This window comes from Bombus vosnesenskii, unplaced genomic scaffold (genome assembly GCF_011952255.1).
Source record: "Bombus vosnesenskii isolate JDL3184/JDL3185 unplaced genomic scaffold, Bvos_JDL3184-5_v1.1 scf7180000013295, whole genome shotgun sequence".
Taxonomy (NCBI): Eukaryota; Metazoa; Arthropoda; class Insecta; order Hymenoptera; family Apidae; genus Bombus; species Bombus vosnesenskii.
In genome coordinates, this window is record NW_022882946.1 from 6,824,554 (window position 1) to 6,850,313 (window position 25,760).

A 25,760-nucleotide genomic window follows, 5' to 3' on the forward strand; every position below is an offset into this window, starting at 1 on the left:
ATACAATTACATTCAAGTTTGTAAGATGACGAAGAAATCGATATAGATTTGATCGAAAAGTTGGATACTCAAGGAAATTAAATTTTAGTTTCATCTATTAGTCGTGGTATACGTTATAACAAAATTGAAAACATTTTTAATATATTAGCAGAAAGATGAAAGGTAGAATGATAGAAAAAATGATATAAAAGAGTACAAACATTCGTTTATTTATTAGCTGTTTAAATAGTCTGAAAGAAATACGGTATCACGAGGAACATAGTTATTTAGGGATAAAAACCTTGATACAAGAAAAGTAAAATTCCATTTCGTTTATTAGCCGTGTTAAAAATTGCAGTAATCTTTAGAGTATTGCAGAGTATGATAGAAAAAGTAGTTGGCGATAAAAAGATATTAATATCGTGCAAAGAAGAGATGTATATTACCTACCGTAAGATTCTGCTGAGGAAAGATTGGAGGTGGATGACCCGGATCGTCAGCACTTTTCCAAGGCGACGTCGTCTCGCACTCCCTCGAACATCGTAATATTGTCACGTTCTTTTCTAAGGTAGCTAGATCCACTTCTTCTTCGCCGCATCTAATAACGATATCAAAATACCGAAAGCGAGAAAGGCACGCGCAAATCTGTAACCGAATCTTCGTAAACTTGCAAGCTAGAGCACCAGCATATATCAACCGAAATATTACAACAACGAACGACTGTTTAAAGACGATTAGTTTTATTTTTATATCAACCACATCAAGAATCATATATGAAGCATGATGTCAGAGATTTTTAAAATCGAAACGCCGATAATCAAAATCGAAGAATAACGAAAATAACGAAAAAAGGACACTGATATCGGCAAAGGAAGATTCTTTTTGCTTTAAAAGAAGCGTACGGAGCGTAGAATTAAGAGCATAGAATTTTCTTCTAAACCTAACGGAGGAGTAACAAAACGTCGTATCGTAAAATCGTTAGTATCTACGACTTGATCGTTGGCTGTACGAAATGTCGATCAGCAATTTCCAGTCGTAAACAACGCGCAACGCATTAAAGGCGATTAAGATAAGACTGACAATGGTCCGTTAATCCAATTACAAGTTTCTCCCTCTTCCGGTAACCGGTTCGCGGGACGGTCGACCGGTCGCGCGGTGATTCCCGCCGATAGTGTGCGAATATTTGAAAAACTGTGTCACCGGATATTGCTATAGAGATATGGCGCATCGGGATGCCTGATTATCCGAATATCCTTTACACGGAACGTCGATTATTCCATTACCACTTATCCGGGCTATCGATCGGCCGGCGAACAGGATACGAGCGCGCCGATATGCGTGTACAATGTACACACCTATCTCACGTACACCTTGAGCCGAGCGTGCATATAATACGCAGTATAATGAGATATCCACCTGAAATCCCAGGCGTAACGTAAATCAAGCCGAACGTTATTATGCGTTCACGCGATAACAACCTTGTACATCCCTTAATGCCCCCGTCACCTGTGTTGCTTTTCGTAAAATTTCGAGCATCGTCGAGGCTGCCGCGCTGTTCTTTTTTTTTTATTCCGGGTACGTACACCCTGGTTGCACCCTTTCTTCACTTCCTTTTGCTCACAGTTCTTTTTATCTTTATTACTGTTACTTGTATTATTATCGTTCGTTATTTTCTATTTATTTTATTACATTTATTATTATTATTATTATTATTATTATTATTATTATTCCATTCCATTCCATTCCATTCCATTCCATTCCATTCCATTCCATTCCATTCCATTCCATTCCATTCCATTCCATTCCATTCCATTCCATTCCATTCCATTCCATTCCATTCCATTCCATTCCATTCCATTCCATTCCATTCCATTCCATTCCATTCCATTCCATTCCATTCCATTCCATTCCATTCCATTCCATTCCATTCCATTCCATTCCATTCCATTCCATTCCATTCCATTCCATTCCATTCCATTCCATTCCATTCCATTCCATTCCATTCCATTCCATTCCATTCCATTCCATTCCATTCCATTCCATTCCATTCCATTCCATTCCATTCCATTCCATTCCATTCCATTCCATTCCATTCCATTCCATTCCATTCCATTCCATTCCATTCCATTCCATTCCATTCCATTCCATTCCATTCCATTCCATTCCATTCCATTCCATTCCATTCCATTCCATTCCATTCCATTCCATTCCATTCCATTCCATTCCATTCCATTCCATTCCATTCCATTCCATTCCATTCCATTCCATTCCATTCCATTCCATTCCATTCCATTCCATTCCATTCCATTCCATTCCATTCCATTCCATTCCATTCCATTCCATTCCATTCCATTCCATTCCATTCCATTCCATTCCATTCCATTCCATTCCATTCCATTCCATTCCATTCCATTCCATTCCATTCCATTCCATTCCATTCCATTCCATTCCATTCCATTCCATTCCATTCCATTCCATTGCATTCCATTCCATTCCATTCCATTCCATTCCATTCCATTCCATTCCATTCCATTCCATTCCATTCCATTCCATTCCATTACATTCCATTCCATTCCATTCCCCTTCCATTCCAATCCATTCCATTCTAGTCCATTCCATTATTATTATTATATTATTGTTATTTATTCATTATTATTGTTATTTTATTATTATTATTATTATTATTGTTATTATTATTATTATTATTGTTATTTTTGTTAATTCTTTGATTCATTTCGCACCTATTATGCTTTACTTTGTGGAAGACTTCAAGACATGAGATTCAATGTGTGTAAAAATCGTTAGAGTGCAATTTAGCGCTTTGTTGGACATAAGTATGCTATTATAGTACATACATATATCGTTACAGCAGTCAGCGCTCAAGTTACTTGAATCTTACGTAGTACGTATTTGTCTTTTGTGACATGTTCGTTATGACATTGTCTTACATCGTTGTACAAAGATGCTACAATTTCTTAATTTCGTACTTAGCTGATTTGTATTTTTACGTAGAAATAGAACCGACGATATGTACTGTGAAGTTGTACAACGAAAGCTCCGTTTTGCTTTTGCTTTGTACGCTCGTTTGAACAATTTCATTACTTTTCTTGTATTTTGTTTTAACGATGCATCGTTGATAGCTGTCATTGTATCGTATAATACCCCGATACCTGATATCTAAGTTCTTTATCGCGCACAATATGAGAGTAATCAACGTGTTAAATAGAGATTCGTTATTTATCTTTACTTGGTTTTCACGAGCTGAATATCGATCGCAAGTAGGAAAAGTTTTTCATGGAGATTAGAATAAACGTCAATGGATGACGCGTTCGAGTTGATCGCGATAGGTGAGACTGCACTTTCAAGCAATAATCACTCCATTTGCTATCCATCGCTCTTACTTGGTGTTTTTAAATGAGATTCGGACAACCGTTGAACGTTGCTATTGATCAAATAGAGCAATCGCGGTTTCTGTCGGAAGTCATGGTCTTGATTTAACGAGAACAGAAAGCCGCTTTGATGAACGAGAAGTCGAGGCTCGGGTTATCGATCGAGATATCTCGCGGCGGCGTAATCGATCCCATAATTAAACGTGTAATCTACCGGCGAGATTTAAACACTCAGGTCGAAAGGTGAATGAAATGCACTCTGCGATTGGGCGGAGATAAACTCGTAAGAATATTTTGGACACGTACGGTGAGATTTCTCTCGTTGAAGGTGGAATCAGTGTAGCGTTAAATTTACTTACACGCTTCCAAATTTTCAAATATTCAAATATTCAAATTTCTTGCAATGTAAATTTACAAATCTTCTGCTCTTCAAATTTATGTCATCCACTACCTTGTTCGATCCTATCACCGCCACATTTCATGGATTCTCTTACTAATTGAAAGTAATGAAGTCCGACTTACTGATTCAGATACGTCTGACATTTATCCACTCTTCCTACGAACTATGTATATTTCATTCGTACCCTCGTACAAATCAGCAAGGCTATACCATCTCGTTAAATAGAAAAGAAACAAATTGAATCCACCACCGTAACAGATTCGTTGAAGGACCGGATACTATTAGCGTGTATTTCGTCAGACGATTATATGAGATGGGCCACTCGAGTATCAACCGCTTGAATAACGTATTCCCGGTTCCCATAAGAAAAATAAAAAAAAAAAAAACGTGTTCGTCTAACGAATTTCAACGTGGTTACTCGCGCCCCTGCCTTTCTCTCTCGGCTTCGATTTCGGCTCATTGGAGAGTTGGGCGCGGAGAAAATAAACTGCTGCGCGGCACTCGGTGATCTCGTGATGCTGTTCGGGCCCGTGGCGCGTACACGCGAATCACGGCCACGGATGTTCGCGGCGTACAGAGAACATACTACCTGCCGATCGCGTGCATCGCGAGAATTAATCATCGAAAACGCAGCGGAATAATATTTTCGAGCCAAGAACATCCGCGCGTCGTTTTATTTTCATCGTGCGTCCACCTCGGTAAATGTATCGAGTCAGCACGTTGTCGAACGAAATTTTATCCGGCTAACAATTCGCCTCTTGTATTCTTCCTTCACCGATTGTGGTTGGATTTATTTCGCTTCCTTTTATTCTTCTCCTATTATTTCTTTTGCAATTGTAATTCGAAGCATGTTTTTTTTTTTTTACTACATCTACTGGCGTTATTTTGAGAAAATCGTGCGATTGATTTATTAACGATAGGTATGTAATTATTTGGAATTTGTATCTTTTTTTTTTTATAAATAGAAAGATTTTTATTTTTCGAAATATGATTGGTTTGTTGAACAATTTTAGTCCGGTAATTATACCGATACAATATTACGATTTTCCAATGACGTTTAGTTTTACAATTGCACTGATATAGTTATGATGTGAAATGAATTAATAACAAGTTTTACTTACGCGCGTATTCACAGCAACTCGTGAAAGCTAATGAAGTTTGGTGAAGTTCGTTGATAAATCACAGTCAATGTAGAAACAATTAACGTGTATATATATTTTCATCGTAAGAGTGCAGCAACATACAGATTCAGTTTGTTGTTCGATGTACAGATACAAGGATTATCGACTCGTGATCGTAGAAACGGGTACAAAGGGAACATCGCAAAATCCGTTCGAGCCCTTTCCTTTAAAAAAGGCCGTGAAGACATGCAATCGTCGATTCGTTTTGCGCAACACCGATCGTACGCAAGCGATAGACAGATACAGTTGCTAAGTCTTTCCTGTATTATTTCACCGACCATGAAAAAATATTTCATTTTCTACGTACGTTCTTACCGTGTATCTTCAGCCTTAAAAGATGATATGTATTCTATGATTCGACGAGGCTCGGCGACACCCCAATCTCTTTCCAAACGCTACAACGATGAAGGCACGGCACCGTTTTCGTGATAATTTTCGGATTAAATAAACCCACGAATAAAAGGAAAATAAATAAAAAAAGAATCGAATGGAAAGACCTAAGTGAAGAAAAACGAAGATGAAAATAAAGAGGGAAATATCGGGGAATACATTGGAATGATTCTTGATGGACTGAATGAAAACGCGCGTGGCAGTTCGTTGAAAAATTATATTTTTTTTCCATTCTGGCACGATTCGTAAACACAACATAATTTATAAATTAACATACACAATCGTCGTCGGCAATAATTTACAGAAACCCTTGTGAGCGCTTTATTTTTATTCTATTTTTGTTCCTTTTGCTTTTGTCGAATCTCTTGTTCGTCGTTATACAAAACGTAAACAGAATGTCACGGAACCGTAAAAATCATCGCGGGAAGGACCGTTCTCGTCGTTCCTTGCCATTTACTTCTTTTGCGCAGAATGTGCAGAAGAGGAAATGACGCGGAAGGGCGGAGAAGAAGCCGGAATACGAACTTATAAATGCGACGGATGTTTGTAATTGAAACCGAGCGCTCTTCTTCACCTTGAAAAGAACGAGAATCGGACAGGATTTTTCGATGAAACGAGAAACAAGGGAAAAAGGGTAGGAAGAATGTAAGAATAGGACGAAAAATAGGAAGCTTGATTTGCGAATAGGATAACAAAATAAATAATAGAAGCATTAAACATGATTAATCACTTAACAACGTAACTAGGCATAATAATTAATAATAATTAATAATAATAATAATATAATAATAATTAATAATAATAATAATAATAATAGAAATAATTATAATCATACGAATGGCTAAATGAGTGTTAATAATTACAAGAACAGGTTGTCTGGCACGGCGATCGCTTAATTGCCTGCAGACACGACGAGCGTGTCGCATCTTTCTTATTCTTTTGTCTTTCTTTTACTATACAATTATGTCCCTTCTATATCGTTTCGTTTCAATCTACATATGTCTCATCAAGCGAAAAAGGGCTCGTTGCGCGAGAGATTCTCTCAGGTTTAAGGCTGAATCGCGCGAAGGTCAGATATCGAATCGGAAGTTTCGATACAACGAAAATTTAATAGATCGGACAACCATTTATGTTCCAATTTATGTCATCCAAATTTATCCTTGTGATTTCATATCGAAAAAAAAAAAGAAAAGGAAAGAAAGTAATTATGCAAAAAAAGGACAAAAATATCATTAAAAAAAGAAAAGTAGAAAATAAAAAATAGCAAAAACAAACTGCACAATTTCTCGCGATATCAAAATATAAGTTTCTGAATTTACAAAACGTAATTTCAATGTTTCGAAATACGAACAATCTCCGCGAAGAAAACGTCGAGGCCCATCAAACGAAACCTTCCGCCTCGAGGTCTCTCCCTCGTGTATCCTTCTCTTGTCACTCCGACAAGCCGCCTTCCGAGTAATCGTTCGATCGACAGAGGCAAGTTAAAATGGCAAGCAGAGAGCGACAGTTTCCCCTTAACGGCTAATTACACGTTCCGTTCCTTCTCGAAACGCTTAAAACGGTAGACTAATTAGAAAAAACATCGGTATACAAAAATACAGCTATACGTACCTGCGCGTGCGCGCGTCTTTCAACTACGCGCACCTTACCACCGTGTATTTCCTGAACAACGCGTCTATGGATGTACAATATTGTATTCTGTCTCTGTGTCTATGAGCGTGTATATGCAATATCATGTGTGGTCGCGTGTGTTAATACGGATGAGCATCGTGCGTGTTTACACAGGGCGTGACTCGCGATATTCGTCACTGCCCGTTTTACCGTGGTCACGAACGGGAGACACACTGGACAGCGGCCGAGTTATGGCAAGGAAAAAGGCGAAACGGTCGAGGTTGAGCAAGGTTGAAGTATATAGCTGACACCGCGTGTAGTCTCCGATGAAACGTCATACGCGAAGACACTGTGTCGTCGACGCTTTTTTCGACACATCTCTATCACATTTGATATTCGCGACAAGATTATTTATGACTCGCTTTGCGATTTTAATTCTAATTAATTCCGATTGCCGCGTATTTCTTTTCAATTTTAATAGAATTTTTCTATTTTCTGAAATTGTAACAAGCTTTCACTTAAAGCGTCTGTCGACAAAGTGTTCGATAGTCGAGTACACGTTTGTCATCTTTCTCGCGATCGCGAGAACGCGATCCGCCAGTCGAACCAGTGAGTATTTTTTTTCGAGGAATCGTCCGCGCCGCAAAATCCCGAACGGTCGAATTCAGACCGCGCTTCGACGAAATACACTAGTTAATGAATTGGTCGCCGTGGACCGGAAACGCGAAATGGTCGAAGGCGTTTCGTCCACCTGCTTCGCGAGAGAGCGCCACTTTGGAAGAGAACTCCGACAGTGGGCTAGTCCTTCCCTTAAACAGGAGAATATACCCTTTAAGTTCGATCTTGAATTTTTGCAAATTTCGATACTAAATGAATTTACAGTTAGATAACACGTAGCCCGCGCTCGGTGTTCCTTTTCCTTTACCTCTCTCGCGACCCTTTCGCAAAATTTCTTCGTATAAAAAAATAACTTCCTCTCTTTCTTACGCACGCTTTTCGCAACATTCTCACTCCGAACAGTTTACAATATGAGAATGATGTTAATAATAATAATAATAATAATATTAATATTAATATTAATATCCATAATAATAATAATAATAATAATAATAATAATAATAATAAAACGCAATAATAATATTAACGTTACCCACTAATTAACGTTACATCTAAACGCTTTTATTATGCTTTAAGTTTCTTTCTTTCTGCAGGTACGGTTACGTTCGTTCTCTTTCTTTTAGTTTTTATTTCGTTTCCTTCATTTTCCTTCGCACACGAAGAAAAATCGTCGCGTCTCGCGGTTCCATCTGCGTCCCTTCTCTCTTCTCGAGACTGAAATCTTCTCGAAAGGCAGCCTTCAAAAGTGCTCGACTGCCTTCCCTTTTCACGCTGTTTTCGCGAGTAACAAACGAATTTTCGATAAATATATAACACGACGCTGTCGACAGGAAGTTCACAATACCCAATAAAGCAACATGCGCACACTCACACACACATACACACACACACTCTCTCTCTCTCTCTCTCTCCTGTTTTAGTAGTCGTTATAATAGCTAACAGTGTTGTTTTCTCAACAACCAAACGATAGTCTCAATTGAGGATTTCGTTTTTGAGTAACAACGTTTGAGTTTCGGAAAGATCGTTGTTGACGAATAAATATTACTTTCACCAGTTTTCCTCGAAGCGTCGAATCTATTTTCATGTGTGTCTTACTTCTGAAAGTATCGTTACAAGCCATTTAGTTTTATTTTAAAACCATTTTATGAAAAAATAGTTTAAAATAACCGAGAGTTTAAATAATTAATTTATAGTCGAACCAAAAGGGAAACGAGCATGAAATGATTATGGTATCAGATTCAAAAAGAGACAAGTGTTCCTTTACTATAAAGATAACGAACATCACCAACGATCTTTTTTTCAACGTACTCAACTCGACCGATATGTAACCATGTGAACGAGGCTTAACAACGGATCGACCGTGAAAATTTGGCACAAGTTTCTCCTCTTTTCGTCTCCTTTCTCGCGAAACAACGATACACTTCGATGGAAGATTGACATCGCGAAAAGATCGCGAGTATCTCGAACATACCGAAGTTTCTTGAACATACCGTTATGTTTCGAATTTCGAACCTTCGGAGCGCGGATATGCGTGAATTGCGCGTGCAATCCCCGCGGGAATGCTTTCAAATCGTTTCCGTTTCATGCGCAAAAATGTCGTCTGAGAGAGACTAACCATCGTTTAACAGTGATCGGTTGTTCGGAGAAATTCCAACGATGAACGATACTCTCGCGGATCAACAGAAAATAGGAAATAAATAAAAAAGTTTGCAATGTCGAAAAGAATCGATCTATTTTACGCGAATAGAAGAATCATTTGACAGTTTGTTAAATTTCCAGATACAAAACGAATATTTCACGCGAGATGACAGTCATTTTCGAAATGATCTCCGAACAGCCAAGTTTTCGATGAACAATAAAGGACTTCGGAAGATGAACGTCGCACGAGTTTCTAGGAGAAACAACGGGGAAGACGAATATCATATAATACTGTTAAAAAACGCGTAAAATTTCAAGACCGATAACGCTATGTATTTCGTTATACGATAACGACAAATTTTACGAAAACGACAAAATAACGAAAAATTTCCTTAATTCTAACCGAATCGTAGGGTCTGGTGAATCGTTGGGCCAATTCCACCCAGACGAATCGATCTTGCCTTCCGTCGTTGTCCTCTGCGATCCTCGTGTCTTGTCATCGTCTCTGTCGAGACCTCGCAACTTCGGCGCCGAAACCGTTCGTCGAAGCTGGTCGAAGCTCACCTTCTCGAAATCCGTTTGGAGTCACGGGCGAGAAACGCGGCGGTCATCCACCTGGCCGTCGTCATTCGGCCTTGATCGTTGCCGAAGGGGAGGCTAGCTCCTGCGCAAACGTGGGGCTATCTTCGCCAGCAAGAAGGCCAGGTTCGCTCTTAGGCGTCTGAACGTCGGGAAATCTGGCGTGGGTCCTCAAGTGCCTGGTGATCATGTCTCTGCGACAGGCGGCGTACGCGCACTGCGGACACTTGTACGGTTTCTCGCCTGTGTGCGTTCTCTGATGGGTACTCAGGTGATCCGACCTGCTGAATACCTGGCCGCAAACCTTGCACGTGTACGGTTTGACGCCCGTGTGCAGTCTCATGTGTCTGGTGAGCATGTCCGACCTGGCAAAACTCCTCTTGCATACGTCGCAGAGGTACGCCTTCGCTGACGCGTCCTGAGGACCCTGTCTGCGATGCCTCGAGGCCATGTGTTTGGCGAGACGATCGTGCAAGCTGAACATTTGCCCGCAGACCGGGCAAACGTACGCCACGTCCGCTCCAGGCGGCATCTCCTCCACCACGGGAGATACCTCGAGGTTGTACCTCACGGCGACGCTCTCCTTCGTCGTCGGCGACGCCACGTCGCCTTTTACTACTGGAACGCTCACCGAGCCCCTCGACACGATCCCCGGTGGGAGTAACTGGAGGGCCGGCGGTCTACCGGAAACTGCCGCCGCGGCCGACGCCATTAGACTCTTCATCGAAAGATCCAACGGCGACTCTTGAGGACTGGTCGTATCGCTCTCCAAGAAACCGCTCCTCAACGGATGGTTGAAGAAGACGGACGAGGTCGAGAGCGGAGGCTTCTGGTCCCATCCTGGCACCAGGTCCGAGTCCGAATGACTGCGTCCTCTGAAGATATCCGGCAGGTACTTGGTGTGCATGTAGTGCTCGAAACTGTACGACGACAGGGATCCCGGCGTCAACGGCGGCAGAGTGAGCGGAGTTAACGGAGTGAGCGGTGTGAGAGGAGTCAACGGGGATGTCGGCGAGGGTAGCACCATCGGAGGGGTGGTCGATTGGGAACACTGAACGCAGGTGCATCCCGCATATTTGGGCACCGGGGATCTCTGATGAGGCGGGTGAAGCTGATCGTACAGGTGATTGGCGTTGCTGTTTCTGTGATGATGCCTGTGCCGGTGACGATGATGATGCGAGTGATAGTGCGGATGATGAGGATGATGATTCTGCTGTTGTTGGTCGGTGGTGTTGGTCTCGTTCGCGTTCGACTCCTCCTCGGTAGACGTCACGGGTTCCTCGCTCTTCAGCCTCAGGGGTAGCAAACTGATTCCGGACGGTGGATCCGTGGCTGATCTCGAGGACGACCTGGGCGAACCGAACACGTCCTCTTCCTCTTCGGACGCTGGTACGCTTCCCTCGAACTTCAATACTTCACCCTCCGATGGCGAACTCCGGTGTTGCAAAATGTCCAAGACCTGGTCGAGTCGTTTCCTTCGGCGGAGGTTCCGATGGTTCCGGTTCGCAGTCGCCGCTAGGGTGTTATTGTTGGTACAGGAGGGCGGTGGCGGCTTGGCCGGACCCGGGGGCGCGGCTGCAGCGTCCTCCACGGCGCTCTCGGCCATCGTCATCGAGGATGCGCGGCACCCGCCGCCTGGGCCCTTTATGCCGCCTACTACACCCTCGGCTACCACCGTACTGCCTCCCACCTCGTCCTGAAACAACGAAAACCACGCCACTCTTACTTCTCTTTTCCTTCCCTGTAATCTCGGATATTGTTAAATTACAGCCTCCGCGGCGCGCTCATTTCCGATTGCTTATGAGATCGCTCTCGACACCGCGTAATTTCGTGAATCATCCTTTTAGTGCCGGACGCGAACGCGGATCTCCGGCATGCACGCGCTACGCTTACGCGACCTTATCTCGCGGTTATCCGCCCGACGATTCGCCATTACGCGCGTTCAAAGGATCCGCGTCATTAGTCCAGAGTCTCGGACAAGAGCAACTTCGCCTTTTACGCCTGTAGTTTCTAGCTTACCGAATGGATGCGACGAACCAGGGACGCGACAAGGGAACAGCAGGACAGTTGAGCTTTCGATCGGCCAACAGGTCGATATCGACCTATGTAACGAAAAACAGAACGCGACGTCCACCGTTCGCGAAAACTCGCGTCGCGGTCGTAATAAATCACGATTAATGCGTCCGCGCTTTTTTTTCGCCGACACGGTACAGGTTGACCGCCCGTCATTGAGCTTCGTGTAGCCATTAAATAAAAGGTGAGACGATCGCGCGATCGATCGATTTCGCTTACCGAGATGGCATCGATGGCACGAATCGAGCGTGGCTGCGCGATCGAATAGACGTTACGCCGCACGTGTCGCTGTGAACGATGACGTTCGATTTCTCGCCTCGAACGACTTTTCGCATATTCATTAAAATTGGAAGACACCGTTGAAAGGGGAACTCGTCGATCGCCAGATCGTTCAAGCGTAGTTGGCTAAGTCGATCGAAACTTGTCGAAGGATAAGAATTCGTGTAATTAGACCCCCTTACACGATAACTTAGCAATAAATAATATTAGTCGATTTATAAGTTGCAGATTATAGGTTATGGGCTTGGATTTTTACAATTTTACAATCTTATGTCGAGTCAGGTAACCAGATTTATTTGTTTTTATTCATTTCTAACTTTCCTGATAATAATTTAATAATTCAATGGTGCAAAACCTAGACTTCGTATAGGTTGTATAACTATCGGTTCAAATAATAGAAATTATGTCTCATACGTGGATTCGATATATAAAAATTCACATCTTCAAAAATGTTAAAATTTCGTTTCGACGAATGGAAGATAATTAAAGATGAATGTGATTCCGACGAGTAAGCGAAAGTTCCCACGCCGCTTACAGTTCCTTCTGCGGTGTGTTTATTTTAATGGAACCATGCACGGACCAGAGGACTCGTCTTGTTCGATGCGACAACGGCACTTTGTCATAAAACCACGTGCAAGTCGAGAGGTGTATCCAGCGGACTATTTGAAATTTAAATGGCGCGCGAGAGAGACAGACGCTGCGAGCGCATGAATCAACGTGTACAAACGACGAATCGAGCTGAACCCCCCGTTTTTCGGTGTAGGCGACTTTCCGTTTCTGACTGGAGAGAAGTTACAGGGGACCCGTCCAGGGACGCCATAAAACTTGTAATATCGCCTGCCGCGCGTCCACTGCAACCCGCCTATGGCGAAATAATTGATCACCACGAAATCATTGTGATCGTGATATCCAGGATGTTTATCGGCTATTCTACGAAATTAGGTTCTCGGAAAGTCTAGCTATGAAATTAACGAACAATGAGAAAGATAAGTTTACGTACAATACACTGTCATTTGTCATCTCTGTCGTTTTTTCTATCACAGAAAAGAGAAACTACGTTATTCGTCAAAATAGTTACTTTCATATGCGCTAATCTCCTCTTAACGACTGTAAAGGACCATTCACAAAGTCTTTTTAAGCCTATACCGTTATCTGCAAAGTAAATAACTTTGAAACACGCACAGAAGCTACGTCAAAGAGGTTTTTCGCCTCACTGGATCGTCATTCTCGTAAAGCTAATATTTAGACATTGGATTTCGATCGACAAGAAATACCGCATAAGCGATCAAGTATTGTAATAAAAGAAATGATTCCTCCGCATATTTTGTATCTTCCATTCGTTGCATGTCGCATCGATACCCGAACGATACAGTAACCTACGTAAAACAAGATCCCGGTGAAAAGCTAGAGAAGACTCGTAACTCTATAGGTCGTAAGTAACCTCCCTCTTTACCATTCTTTCCATAAACTGAAACGGCTCGAGCCGCGTCGATTATCTAAATTACCTCCAATAAATTAAACAGGGAACGTGAATCGTTGAAATTTCCAATCTCGATTTATTGCGGCGATTATTCGTAAAATATATACCCGGCGACTAACGCGGATGAAACGTGCCGCCCTTTTACGACTCGCGTAACCTGAAGCATGCATCGGCGCGTGAAACCGACGCGTTTGACGTTGGTAGCGCGAAGAAGACGACAAGAATGACGATTTTCCAGCGCAATTAGTCGCATCGGTGGAATAGAAATTCGCGTTCCCGGAAGGCGAGGCCGCGACACAGATGTCCCGGCGAAGACTTTCCAGCGATTCCAGCCTATCACATTCCAGCGCGTACACGCGCGCAGTTACCGCGCAGCTCTTTCAATTCGATTTGAACCACGCGTGCTCCTCTCGCCGCGGCACGAATCCTTTCATGGCGAAGGCGTGCGAATGCCTCGCAGAGTATTAAGCGCGCGGAAAATCAACTCCGCGGAAACTTGCGGCAATGCCCGCTTCAATTACGCAGAAATACTCGACGGCCAACGCTTGCGACACGCGGTGAGGCCGAATGGCCTTCAACTTTACGCCTCCGCGAGGCTTCTTGAATTTCTTTCCGGTAGAAGGATCGAGTGACGAATGGGTGACGTTCGTGAGATCGTGAGATTAATTCGAGTGTGAAAATTGAGGTTGGAAATTTGGTACAGAATTTCAACGAAGGTACGTGGGTGCAGACGCGGTTGGTTAAGACCGGAATTATCAAATCTGTCGAAATTACCGGTTTCGGATTTTTAGTTCTTGCGATTGATTAAAATGTAATTTGTATATATTTATTGGGTTCCGTATGATCGCTTTAGTCATATAGTTATTTGGGTATGATGTATTCGTGGTAATATATCATTCGCGGCAAATTAGCTAGTAGATTATTTATGAGAAGTAGTTGCAAGTGGTAAGAAGTTCTAAAAATAATATTGACCGACTGCTTTTATATAGAATAGGAATGTTAGAGATCGGTAGCTGTAACGTTTAAAAGTATTTTCTAATTTAATTGTTCTTTAAAGTATCCCTTAAACGCTGTTCGAAAAGAGTCGGCCTTTCTTCCTCCGACTACTATTCTCGTTAAAATTTGTCGAAAGAAAAGCACGAATTTAACGGAAGTATCGAACGAACGAATTAAACAAACACGATCAACCCCTAATTCCTAAAAGGAATCGTCTCGACTAAATCATCTTACATCGGTATATCACAAACAGTTTGCTTGTAATACAATCGTAAACTGCAGTTTAAGAAGATGAATCACACCCGTCCTATTAATAACATACAAACAACCTTGCTCCATAAGACTACATTGTAGCGTAATATACTTTTATCTTTCGCATCCGACCACTCAAGTTCATCGGTCAGATATACGCGCTGGCCGATGCACGCCGTAATCCCTATCGACGCGATCTCCCTTTATACAGAGGATCGAGCATCGATGCACTTCCATTTTCCATTTCACAGGAAGATATCCGCGATATTCGGTATCGGGCATCGAAAGATCGACGGCGGATAACGAGTCTCACGGCGGTCTTCGGCGTGCCTGTTCTTCCTACCGTGATGATCGTCTTGTTGTTTCCCTGGATCCTCCTTTTTCCCTTCGCTTCGGCCGAGTACGGTCGGTAGAATCTCGCTGAGAGAAAGGGCCCCGATGATCGGTCGTAAAACGTAAAGGGGACTCGTAAACGGAGTGAAAAGATGTCAGAACGTAAAAGCCGAGAACAGGTCCCCGACGAGGAGGTGTGGGCGTGCGTGGCTGCCATCCACTCTTCCCCTTTCCGTTTCTTCGTCTTCTATTTCTTCCTATTTCCTCCTGCTTGCTGCTTCTTCGTTTTTCTTCTTATTCCTTTCCTCGTCTGCGTTTCTTTCGACTCTGCCCATCACGGGACACCGAAGGGTCCTGCTCCGCGTCCAACGATTATATTCCACGCTCGCGAAGCCTACTCGGCAGAGATCGACGCACGAAACGACAGAGAGTTTCGTGAAACTCGAGAGGTCTGCTCGCGCCACACGTCCACGCGCTTCCTTTCTCTCTCGGAGTATCCTGCCTCTCCGGTACCACATCGTCGAAGGGCATTTAGAATAACTTAATGGTCGGCCAATTTCGTTTTGAGACTGATTCGACTGGACACGCGTCGGTGTTCGAAGAAATCACCACGGGCGTCGCTTTGCGTCACCGATTACGCAACGCGATCACCGCGTGTTACGTTAGAGAGAGGAGAAACTTAATCGGCTAGTTAGATTCCTTCGAGTGGCGCATTCGACGCACCTCCGGTGTCTTTGACAACGTATCTCTAAAGAGAATACAGCGTGTAATGGATCTCTAAATAGAAGCGAATACAGAGAATATTAAGGCAAGGGAGAAGGTAAATATTGGATAGGAAGAAGAAGGAGGAAGAGGAGGAGGAATGTTTGGGGACGATTTGAAGCGAAGTCGGTAAGCCGCGACGCAACTGCGTCACGAGAATTTGCAGGAGGCCCGGGAGAAGATCATGGGTGAAGAATTCCAGCAGGAATGCCCTCAGGGAGGCACCTGTAACCGCGGCTCGACGGGAGAAACAGAACAGGTTGAGACATGGGCGTGGGTGTAGCGCTTGATCTTTCTCTCCCGCTCGATCTGTCCATATACCGGGTGCTCCGCTGTTCCGACGATGGATACGAACAGCTTGCGAATCAATTCAAGCACACGATTATATAAAATGGATATATGAATTTTTCTTTCCTATTTCTGCAATTAAATATTTATATATTCGCGGTTTATATAATCGTGATTTCCTGGTCTTACGATGGTCTTTAATAATTAAGTGGTTCTTCGTTATAATAGCAAAATGTCAGCATGTCACCAGACAGATAATGTCAAACTATCAAAAATAATTTCTATATACATCGGTCCGAGATGAAAGTTTCAAATCAACTTTCATATTGTATAAACTGAACTTTGAATATATCTTTGTTAAATTATAGAATCGAACGAGGTATTTGTATATCGTTGGGTTAAGGTTAAAACACCAAGGACAATTATATTCATCGAAGAGGGAATTTTATAGGCAACCTTTTACTCAGCTGGTCGAGCGGTTCGAACAAGACGACGAGACACCTCGTCAAGCAAAACGAAAATCAAAGAAACTTGTTCCGGCGCCCGCATCGAGACACGTTTCTCCCACACCGCAAAGGGAACCCTTCCTATACAACCTGTTGTCGTACATCGTCAAATTAGCTGGAAACAGCTGTAACTTTCCCTTCCATTCTTAATTACCTTCACCGAAACTCACCGCACGATGTACAAGTCATACGTAATAAGTCGATAAATTCGTTCCCTCGCAAATGCTATTTTATTCGTATAAGAATCATTTTATTCGACAAACGTAAGAATAATCACAGACATCTGCTTCGTTATTCCGCAGTCGCTAGGTTAGATTCTCTAGGGCTCTGCGTTTGATCGAAGAACGTAAACGAGAACAGTTCGAATCCATCCCTACGATCGTCCATCCACCGTTCCTCCTTCGGAAGGAAAGAGTGGCCTTAGGGCAGGCAAGCTGGGTTCGGTGGCGGTGGGACTCCGGCAAACTGCTACCAAAAAACCAGACGGGCTACCGAAGAGAAGCCAATCGTTCGTATCTACATAGGCCACGGGTAGAGAAACCCATCGTCGGATTTTGTGTTTCTTCGCGATCAACGTTCACAACCATTGCTCACGATCAATGGGAATTCAGCGAATCAAAGTAAAACAGAGAAAAAGAGCAACGTTAAAAGTCATGGAACTGGCAGCCAGTTAAGTCGCGCTGCACCACGTTCAATCTCGCTCTCGTTTCCAGGCTATCGATCGTCCGACTTCAGCTGTTCGTCCTCCGAGACGTCAAAGGGGAGTTCCGCTGCTCTATTTTCCGCCGCGAATACGCCCACGGACGCCGCGAAGAGAAAGTGCAGCACACGCGGAAGGGAGAAAAATCTATATGGAAGCAACAGGATCGCTCTTTGATCGTATTCCGCGCGCGTTTTCTCCTCTTTTATACCACCTCCTCTGCCTCCTGCTCGCTCTTCCTTTTTCCCTTCCTTTTCCCTTTCCACAGCGGATCATCCTCATTTTCCCCGTGGACAGGGAAAGGGCAAGGAGAAAGAGCAAGATATACCTCGTCACGAATACGTTGCTGCTGTTGGTCGCGGCGTACGCGAGACTCGGTGTCGTGCGACAGATTTTATCGTTGCTGGAAAATTACGGGTTATCGGCGTGGTGATTAATAGCCCCCCTTCGTATATCGGACGGTAATTAAACGCGTGGTAATTTGTGCGCCGCGAAAGGGAACGCGCGCCGCTCGGTTGACAGGCCAACTAGGGTTGATTTAAGGAGCTATACGACGAACCTATCTCCTCTCCCTCCGTACGTACATCGTACACGCACGGCACTAACACATTCGCGGATTCAGTCTCGATCTACCTCCCAGTTTTCCTACCTTCCTGTACGCCTCCTATAAGACGCCAGGACATTTGATCGGCACAAAAGGGTTGCATCCAAGAAGCGTTCTCTCCTTCTTTTCCCGTACTATAACGCGTTTCGATCGTTAAGGACTCGAAAACTCTGTCGCGAGCTCGCGACAAGTACTTTGCTTGCTTTTTAATCGCGACTACCATCGGCCAATAAATAACGTCCGGCTCGTCGCCGTTCCCGGGAGATGCAAAAACCGACTATCATACTTAACGTCACCCGGGAATGGTTGTAAGCATTTTATAAGGCTCGTAGATCGCCAAGTACGCGCTCTTCTCCAGTGCCTCTTTTCGCGAACGATATATCCCCAAGCGAGGCCGCGAGAACACGAGGCTTCTTTTCCACGAAAACCTGTCTCTGGTCCTTTTTCTCCGACACCGGAACGACGACTTCCACGACGATCAACGACTTGATCCAGAAAATCCACGCACTGCACCGGTTGCGGTCTGCGTGAGCGCAAGAGGATGGTGTCTCTAAGTCGCTCGTTGAGTTCTGCTTCGATTTTATGCGCGCGACACGTCGTCACGCCGCGGTAAGGTTATTAATTATCCTCATGCCCGCGCTTTGATCTCGCGGATAGCGAAATTAATTTATTCGCCCTGTAGCGACGATCGACTCGATGGGGTAACAGCGATTATCGAACCGCTCGATCTCGAGTTCTGCCTCGTTTAACTCTTTCGCTGCGTACGACTTGAAGATAATGGATAGATGGCTTTGTTCGAAGTTGATACTTTACAAATCTTACTTTTATATCTTAGATTTATCGAAGTAGAAACAGATCACTGCGTTGATGTTCGCGATGAATTACGATGAAATATTCGTTACGAATTACGACTTGGATTTACCAAATTTCACCTTCGATTCTCCAAACTGAGGATCTTTGAATGCAAATTACACATACGTACGTATCGTTACAACGTTTCCATATATCGTATCAGGCACTGCATCGACGATTCATTTAATTGAGATATCGAAAGAATTTAAGAGGTTGGTCAAGAAAAATTTGTACGTTCAATTAAATGTTGTCCAAGTGAAAGCTGCGTGACGAGCACACGCAAAAATATAATACACTGAGATGTCTCGATAATTTACATTTCAATATTTTTTCTTATAAAAACGAGCTGCAACAATATGATTTCCAACGATTCATCTATGAATTCGATCCTCTATTGTCGCGGTAGCCACGATTACAAGTCGATATAGCACCGGCCTCCTCTTGCGATCTAGTTAGCGCGATCCATCGATCCGATTGGCGTGTAATCGGTTGACCGGTGCCGTTCTAAAGGGACGCTGGGAATTCGCTGAATCACTCGAGCATCGGGACGACTCGATGATAACGGGCGATGCCCTTCGCCTCTGCCTGTTGACGCTCCAAATGACTAGCCGACGTTATCCGTCGCTTAATAAGACGTCAATTCTCCTCTGCTCCCTTTAGTGACGCGACAACTTCTCGTCGCTCTTCTCTTCGTCTTCTTGTTACCCTTCAGATTCGCGACGATTCACGTACGAAGTTGAATTTCTATGAAAACCGGTTGTATATGGAGCATTTTGAAGTTGCAAGTTAGCGATAACCACAAATATTCCTCGCGAATGGAGCGGAATTATCGACGAAGAAAGAGGATGAAAGGAATCGAAGATTTTTAACTTGCGACTCTTTGGATTAAGCGGCGATTACGATATTTTAAGTTAGATTTCTGTAAAATCGGTTGATTTTAATTGCTACGAACTGAAGTAATTTAAGATTATACGATTCAAGCCTAATCGTTGCACGTTAGCTATTAAAGTCGAAGGGTAGTTTTATCGACCATCGATCGAACCACATCGTTCGCGGTATCACGTTGAAATCGATGCGTTTAGAAGAGGAAGCGGCATATAGAAACGTGTGTTCCAAACTATACGAGAACTTTCTTTTCTAAAACCAACCACGAGAAACGACCAATATCAAAGAACAATGTTTACGATACTTGCTCCTCTTCGAACAGTTCACTTTCCTCGCGCGCTTCGCTTTCTTTCGCGCTGGTTTAAAAATATTATAAAAGAACCTGGACTTTTTGCCGTCTTTTACGACTCTCTTTTATAGCTTGTTTAACTCGCGCTCTGCTTAAGAGCAGACGATAAAACATCGGCAAAACGAAAACTCGTCCATCTAATTTGAAAAGGAAAAAATACCGATCTTTATAATAAACGACTACGCAGCGCAGTTTCTAATTCTATTAAAACAAACTCGGGCCCGTTCGAACGCATTACACGAAATAATTTTCCTGTAATCTATCGAAAGCTGTTCGCGTTTCCCGGTATAGCGTTCGGGCCCCTTCTAAATCGATCCATTTACCCGATCCCGACTGTTATTAACTTATCTCCATTTCCGCTGCTCGTTTTCTTCCCCTTAACCTCTTCGAGTAACCGCTGGCTTGTGCGCGTGCACCGATCCTTCGCGCGTTAATATTTAACGCGTCATTTCGTTCGCCGCCATCGGCAAGATAGACGAGCCTGCGTAAACGCGTTCTTATTTAAATACCGACACGCTGAACCGCCACGTAATTATTTAACCGGCGCTCCCTGCCATTAGAGCGAACCATCGTACGAAGATGGAAGACGCGCGAACGTCAGCCATGCGGCGCCGCCATTTGAAAACCCGCGCGCTACTCTCCAAAGCGATCGTTATCGAACTCGGTGGAATCCCTTCGACGGTCGTTACGAACTGGGATTGACATCCGCAGCGCGCCACGTTGCTACCTACGCTCTCCTCTCCCTCCATCTCTCTCTCTCTCTCTCTCTCTCTGGTAATTAAACTCTCCCGCGATTTTCCCGTCAACTTTTTACGCTTCGCACCTTTCCAACCCTCCTCGCGTCTCCGCGTCGCCGACTTCGACGTCCGACTTCTCGCACGGGCAGCCGTGAAACCAGCGAACGATCATTAGCGATCCGCCACTCGACCGGAGAATCTAAAAAGGAGCCGGCGAGAAGCAGCAGCTGAGAGACCTCGCGTCCTTCGAACAGCCAACGATTCACCTGTACCGGCTGCGAGAACGTTTCATGCGGGTGGATTTCAGGTCTTCAGGCTTCAGCGAAGCCTTGGAATGTTCAAGCCCTCGGATTCTCCGGATCATATTCTCTGTTCTCCATGGGAATTGTATTGGTGAGAGATGGAAGTTCTCCTACGATGCGACGACCTCGTGCAAATTTCCCTCTTGTTACTTTTGATTTATCGTTCTTTCTCGCGTAGATACTTCTCGTCCTAGTAACAACGTATTGTGCTTTTGATTCGTTGCTCTTTGTCGTTATTTCATCGAGAATCTCGCGGATAGGCTTCCCAATTACTCGAAATTCAGTTTATTCAATGAATTCTATCGTTGTTTGATGAACGTGATGTGTTTTCAATGATCGTTCACTTTCAGCGAAGACGTGTATCTTCGAAGGCTGTTGCTCACAAGCTTTTAGTTTCCGAGGAGTCCAAAAACGGCCGCGAGTGATGTATCCAGGCCACGAACGTGTCTTAGCATTTTAAACACTTCGTCGATGTTAATGCGTGACATAAGAAACAATCCCGTAAAGAGATAATCTACCATTGTCTGTCATCATTATTTAACATACGTCTCTCCTTCACTTTCAACCACATAAATCTAACAAAATAACGAACCTACGATTGCAACGTTTAACAGTATTGAATTAAAATAATTAACTCGAGGCTTCCAAGAACAATGTATCGCTCTGTACATTTGTAACGATCGAAAATTAAGAGAAACATCAACAAATGGAAATTAACGAAAGGAAAATAGATGTTAGAAGAAGCATCTCCTTTGTTAACCGAGCGTGGGGCCAGCGTGGTTCGCTGGTCGCAAACAAATAGCTGGTTCGTTTAACATTTGCTCCTGGTTGCCTATTTGCTCTCGATTCTTTGCGTCACGCCAGGCTAGAGGCATTCCACGAACTAATAACATTGACCGCGTAACAAGCAGCGTCGTTTGCAAGCGTTTACTTCGAGCAACGACGTTTGATAATGCGACCACGCTCGTAAAATCTTCTCCGCGTGCAGATAACGCCGGCTGTAATAACTGGAACGCGAAACCCTTGCTCTTCTGTCTCCGTCCCACCGGTTCGCGATGAAAATTCCTGAACCCCGTCACTCCACGCGAAAACTTCGTATTTTATCGAGATCGTTGGAAAATCCTGCGTCGCGATTCGCAGACAAGGGAAAAGCTCTCATACGATGAGTAAGATATTTTTGCACGGGGTTATATTCGATGAAACATTTCTCGTGTATAATATTCTGTAACGCGGCTACCACTGGTAAAATATGAGATTCGACAGGTATCCTGGCAGTATTATTTCTAGTTGCAGCGAAACATTTTTACGAAGATATTTCTTTACGTCTGTTAAGAGCCACGCATCTTTGTGACCAATTTTTCGTTTCAACAAATGAGAAGATTTTTTATGTTTTGAGTGGGGTTCTGGTACGAGATTGAAACGTTGCGAATCAATAACTACTCTTGGAAGAAAATTTGGTTCCTCGACTTAAGTTTGTGATGGAAGTAAAAAAAAGTAACAAGGGATATCGTAGGAATGGTCACAATTCTCTACATTATATCAAAATTTTGCATATTCTTCTTATTTATTTTATTTTAATTATGTATTTTAATTTACACGTCTATACCTACAAATTACGTAAGTGTAATTTTGTTACATATCGTGATATCGTTTCTGCGTATGGGTAATGTATTAATGTGGTAATATTTGTATTTGAAATTCTTGATTAACACTAGCACGCATATATAATGTACTAAAGTGTCCATAGCAAACTAATAAGTAGGTAATGTATAAAGTATACGATAAACTGACAAAATAAGACTTGGCGAGTTCCCTTACACACTGTAAAATTTTCCACAAATATCATCGTAGTGCAACGAACCAACTTCAGCCAGTAAAAAATCTCTTCGTAAACTAATCATTTTTCATGGGACGTTTGAAAGTGGTTGCCAGAATGCGGAGGATTTGTTGCGCAATGGTGTCTTCGAGCCGCATTGGAAGAAGTATGGCACCGCAGTGCAGCAGAACTGCAGATTCACGGAATACGGATGCACACCGTAACGCTTGTAACGGCGACCTTAGCTTCTGCTGCATGCCAGTACCAGAAAACCAGAGGAAAATCGAGAAAAATCAAGAGAAAGCTAGTTAAAATCTTGATGGACGGGAGGGAATGGACCGAGGAAAGCGGCCGTACAGCCTGCAGCTACGTCGACGATGATAACTAAAAAGTGAAATAAGCTCGGCGTAACATGTCTACACGGTCGTGAAGTAAAAAACCTGTATCGACGTTCGATGTTCGACTTCGTTGAGAAGGAAGTGTCCATAAAGTATTCATAAAGCGTTCAACGATGCAGAGAAATGAAGTTTAACTCCGAAGTTTTTCTGTTGAATGATCTTCGCGAAGAACTGGAATGTCAGAGATTGATGCAAGTTTTCATCGTAAACGCGATGGTTTAAATTAATATATAACACGAAAAATATAATTACTACCGGTTTGTAATTACCGCTTGAATTGAAAGTTTGTATGCCATAAATTTCTATATTAAATACTAAATTTGTGTATTTATCAACGTGTGCATCATTTATAAAATCGCACGAGAGATAGTAGATTAGCATAAAAACAATTTTTCTTTGCAAGATGTGAATCGATTTTCGTTGTTTCATGCCAGAGAAAGAAATTCATACATTCGATATTAGAGTAAGAATTTAATCGATTGTATTTCTCTAATCGATCCTGCTAGCTGGATTATTAGCTTTTTTATCGTATTTCGCTATACATGTACGACTGATCCTCCCCTTAATAATTCAAATTAGTTATCATATGCAACTATCCATCCGAATACTTTTAAACGAAGAATTACGTGTCACGCCATGCATCGAAAGAATCTGGCGAGAAACGTTATCGCGTAATTGCGGGTTAATTCGAGGCTGGCCGAAGCGTGGGCAATTCCTCGAGACACGTCTGCAAAGTTTGTCGCCGGACCACGCTTTTGCACGCAACATCTTCTCTGAACAAGATACATACTTCGTAGTTTCTTTCGTGTACCTCCGTTTACCTCTAAGAATCGCCGTATACTGTACAACTGACGTGGATTCTTTCGACGATCGTTTCTTTCTTTGGCACGAACTGTCGAAGCACGGAAAACTGTGGATCGGCGCAAGAAACGCGAGAAAGTACTCAGGAACGCGGTACAAAAATCGTTAATAACGATGAAGAAAAAGGTAAGGAAAAGTAACGCGGTGTGGTTAACTATTTAGTTACTATACCGTTAGACAACGTTCATTTATTATCCAGCCATTCTATCTCCCTTTCTCGCGTTTCGTTATTCGCTGTCTTCCTGCAATTTCCCCGAACCGTTACCGATAAATGACTGATTTAAGTTAATTCCAGCGTAACATTAGGCTAATAACTTATCCGCGACGTATCCGTGATCAGTCGCGCAAGACAGAAACCATTCCTCGTAAATTAGAATAATAACAGCCGCGAGGGAGAGAAACGGCGGAAAAGGTGAAATGTAATCTATGGGACGGAAGCGCACCGGTTTAAATATGTTTCGATGTATTTGATCAGGTTAATGTAGAGTTCAGGTGTTGCTACGTGGCCGTTGAACGCGCGTTACTCCATAGCTATACATCTACATGTCCCTCTGGAACTTTGTTCGATGGTAGATTGGAATAATGGATGGAGAAAATCGTGCTACGCGTGTTTTATGTGACTTTGATTTTGAGTTACGACCGCTTTTAGTGCCACGATAATTTTCACTTTCGACTAATTAGTCGTTTAAACGTCATGCATGATTTTACCACGCTCGAGATAGCGACTTTGCGGCGCTATTGACAAACGTCGCTTGCGTTCTGCACACTTTTCTTGGAGAATTCGTTCGGGCTTTCGGTTCCAGTAACTTCGCTTCGGCCTCGTGTTCGTACCAATCCGATTGACTAAGTCGAAGCTGTTTGACTTTAATTACCTAGAAATAAATACCGAAAATGTTGCAACAAACCGGAAACTAGAATAAAAATTACGGTACTTGTCAATTGTTCTTTCTCTGTTTCCAAATCGAGGAACAGTTGAAAAAACCTTAGTTTCGCTTGAAATCGGAAACGATATTTCAAGTGGATAAAACGTACAATTTCAAGTTACATATATACGTATATAATCAGTCCGAACGAGACTCGAGAAACTCAAAACAAGTAGGCGATACTCGACGTTTATAAACGATCGAAGTAGATTCGAGAAAAACAACCACACGTCTTTCCTGTGTCAATTAATCAGAAAGAGAAGACAGGAAAGAACGGCTAGGAACGAATAAAACCAAATAAAAACGGCCGTAAAAAGCAAGAAAAAAAAAAAAGAGGGAAGAAAAAGCGACCGACAAAAGCAAGGTAGGTAACAGCCATGCAAAGCTGAAAGCAGAGGGAGGAAGAGAGTAACAGGGAGATCCATGGCTCGGATAGGGCAACGCTTATCCATGCAGGGCCTGGCTGTGCGCCTTAATAGAAACACCCACGCCCTCATTATGCGGATATCGTAAACATTCCCCTCATATGCGAACCGCGCGGCGATCTCCCGTATGCAAATCCTCGCCCTCGCCCTCGCC

General features: G+C 43.1%; 1 protein-coding gene across 4 annotated transcripts in view; it reads right to left on the minus strand.

Moving 5' to 3' along the window:
- Window positions 1-4,964: 4,964 nt before the first annotated feature.
- The window catches only part of LOC117233198 (E3 SUMO-protein ligase EGR2), a 69,490-nt gene continuing 48,694 nt past the window's right edge, over window positions 4,965-25,760 (minus strand). For 3 of the 4 annotated variants that reach the window (XM_033493270.1, XM_033493272.1, XM_033493273.1), the window contains exon 2: window positions 4,965-11,481. In XM_033493270.1, the coding sequence (XP_033349161.1) occupies window positions 9,832-11,481 (1,650 nt within the window). In that variant the 3' untranslated portion in view covers window positions 4,965-9,831. The remainder of the gene's footprint in view (window positions 11,482-25,760) is intronic. The other variant, XM_033493271.1, reaches the window with a different exon arrangement.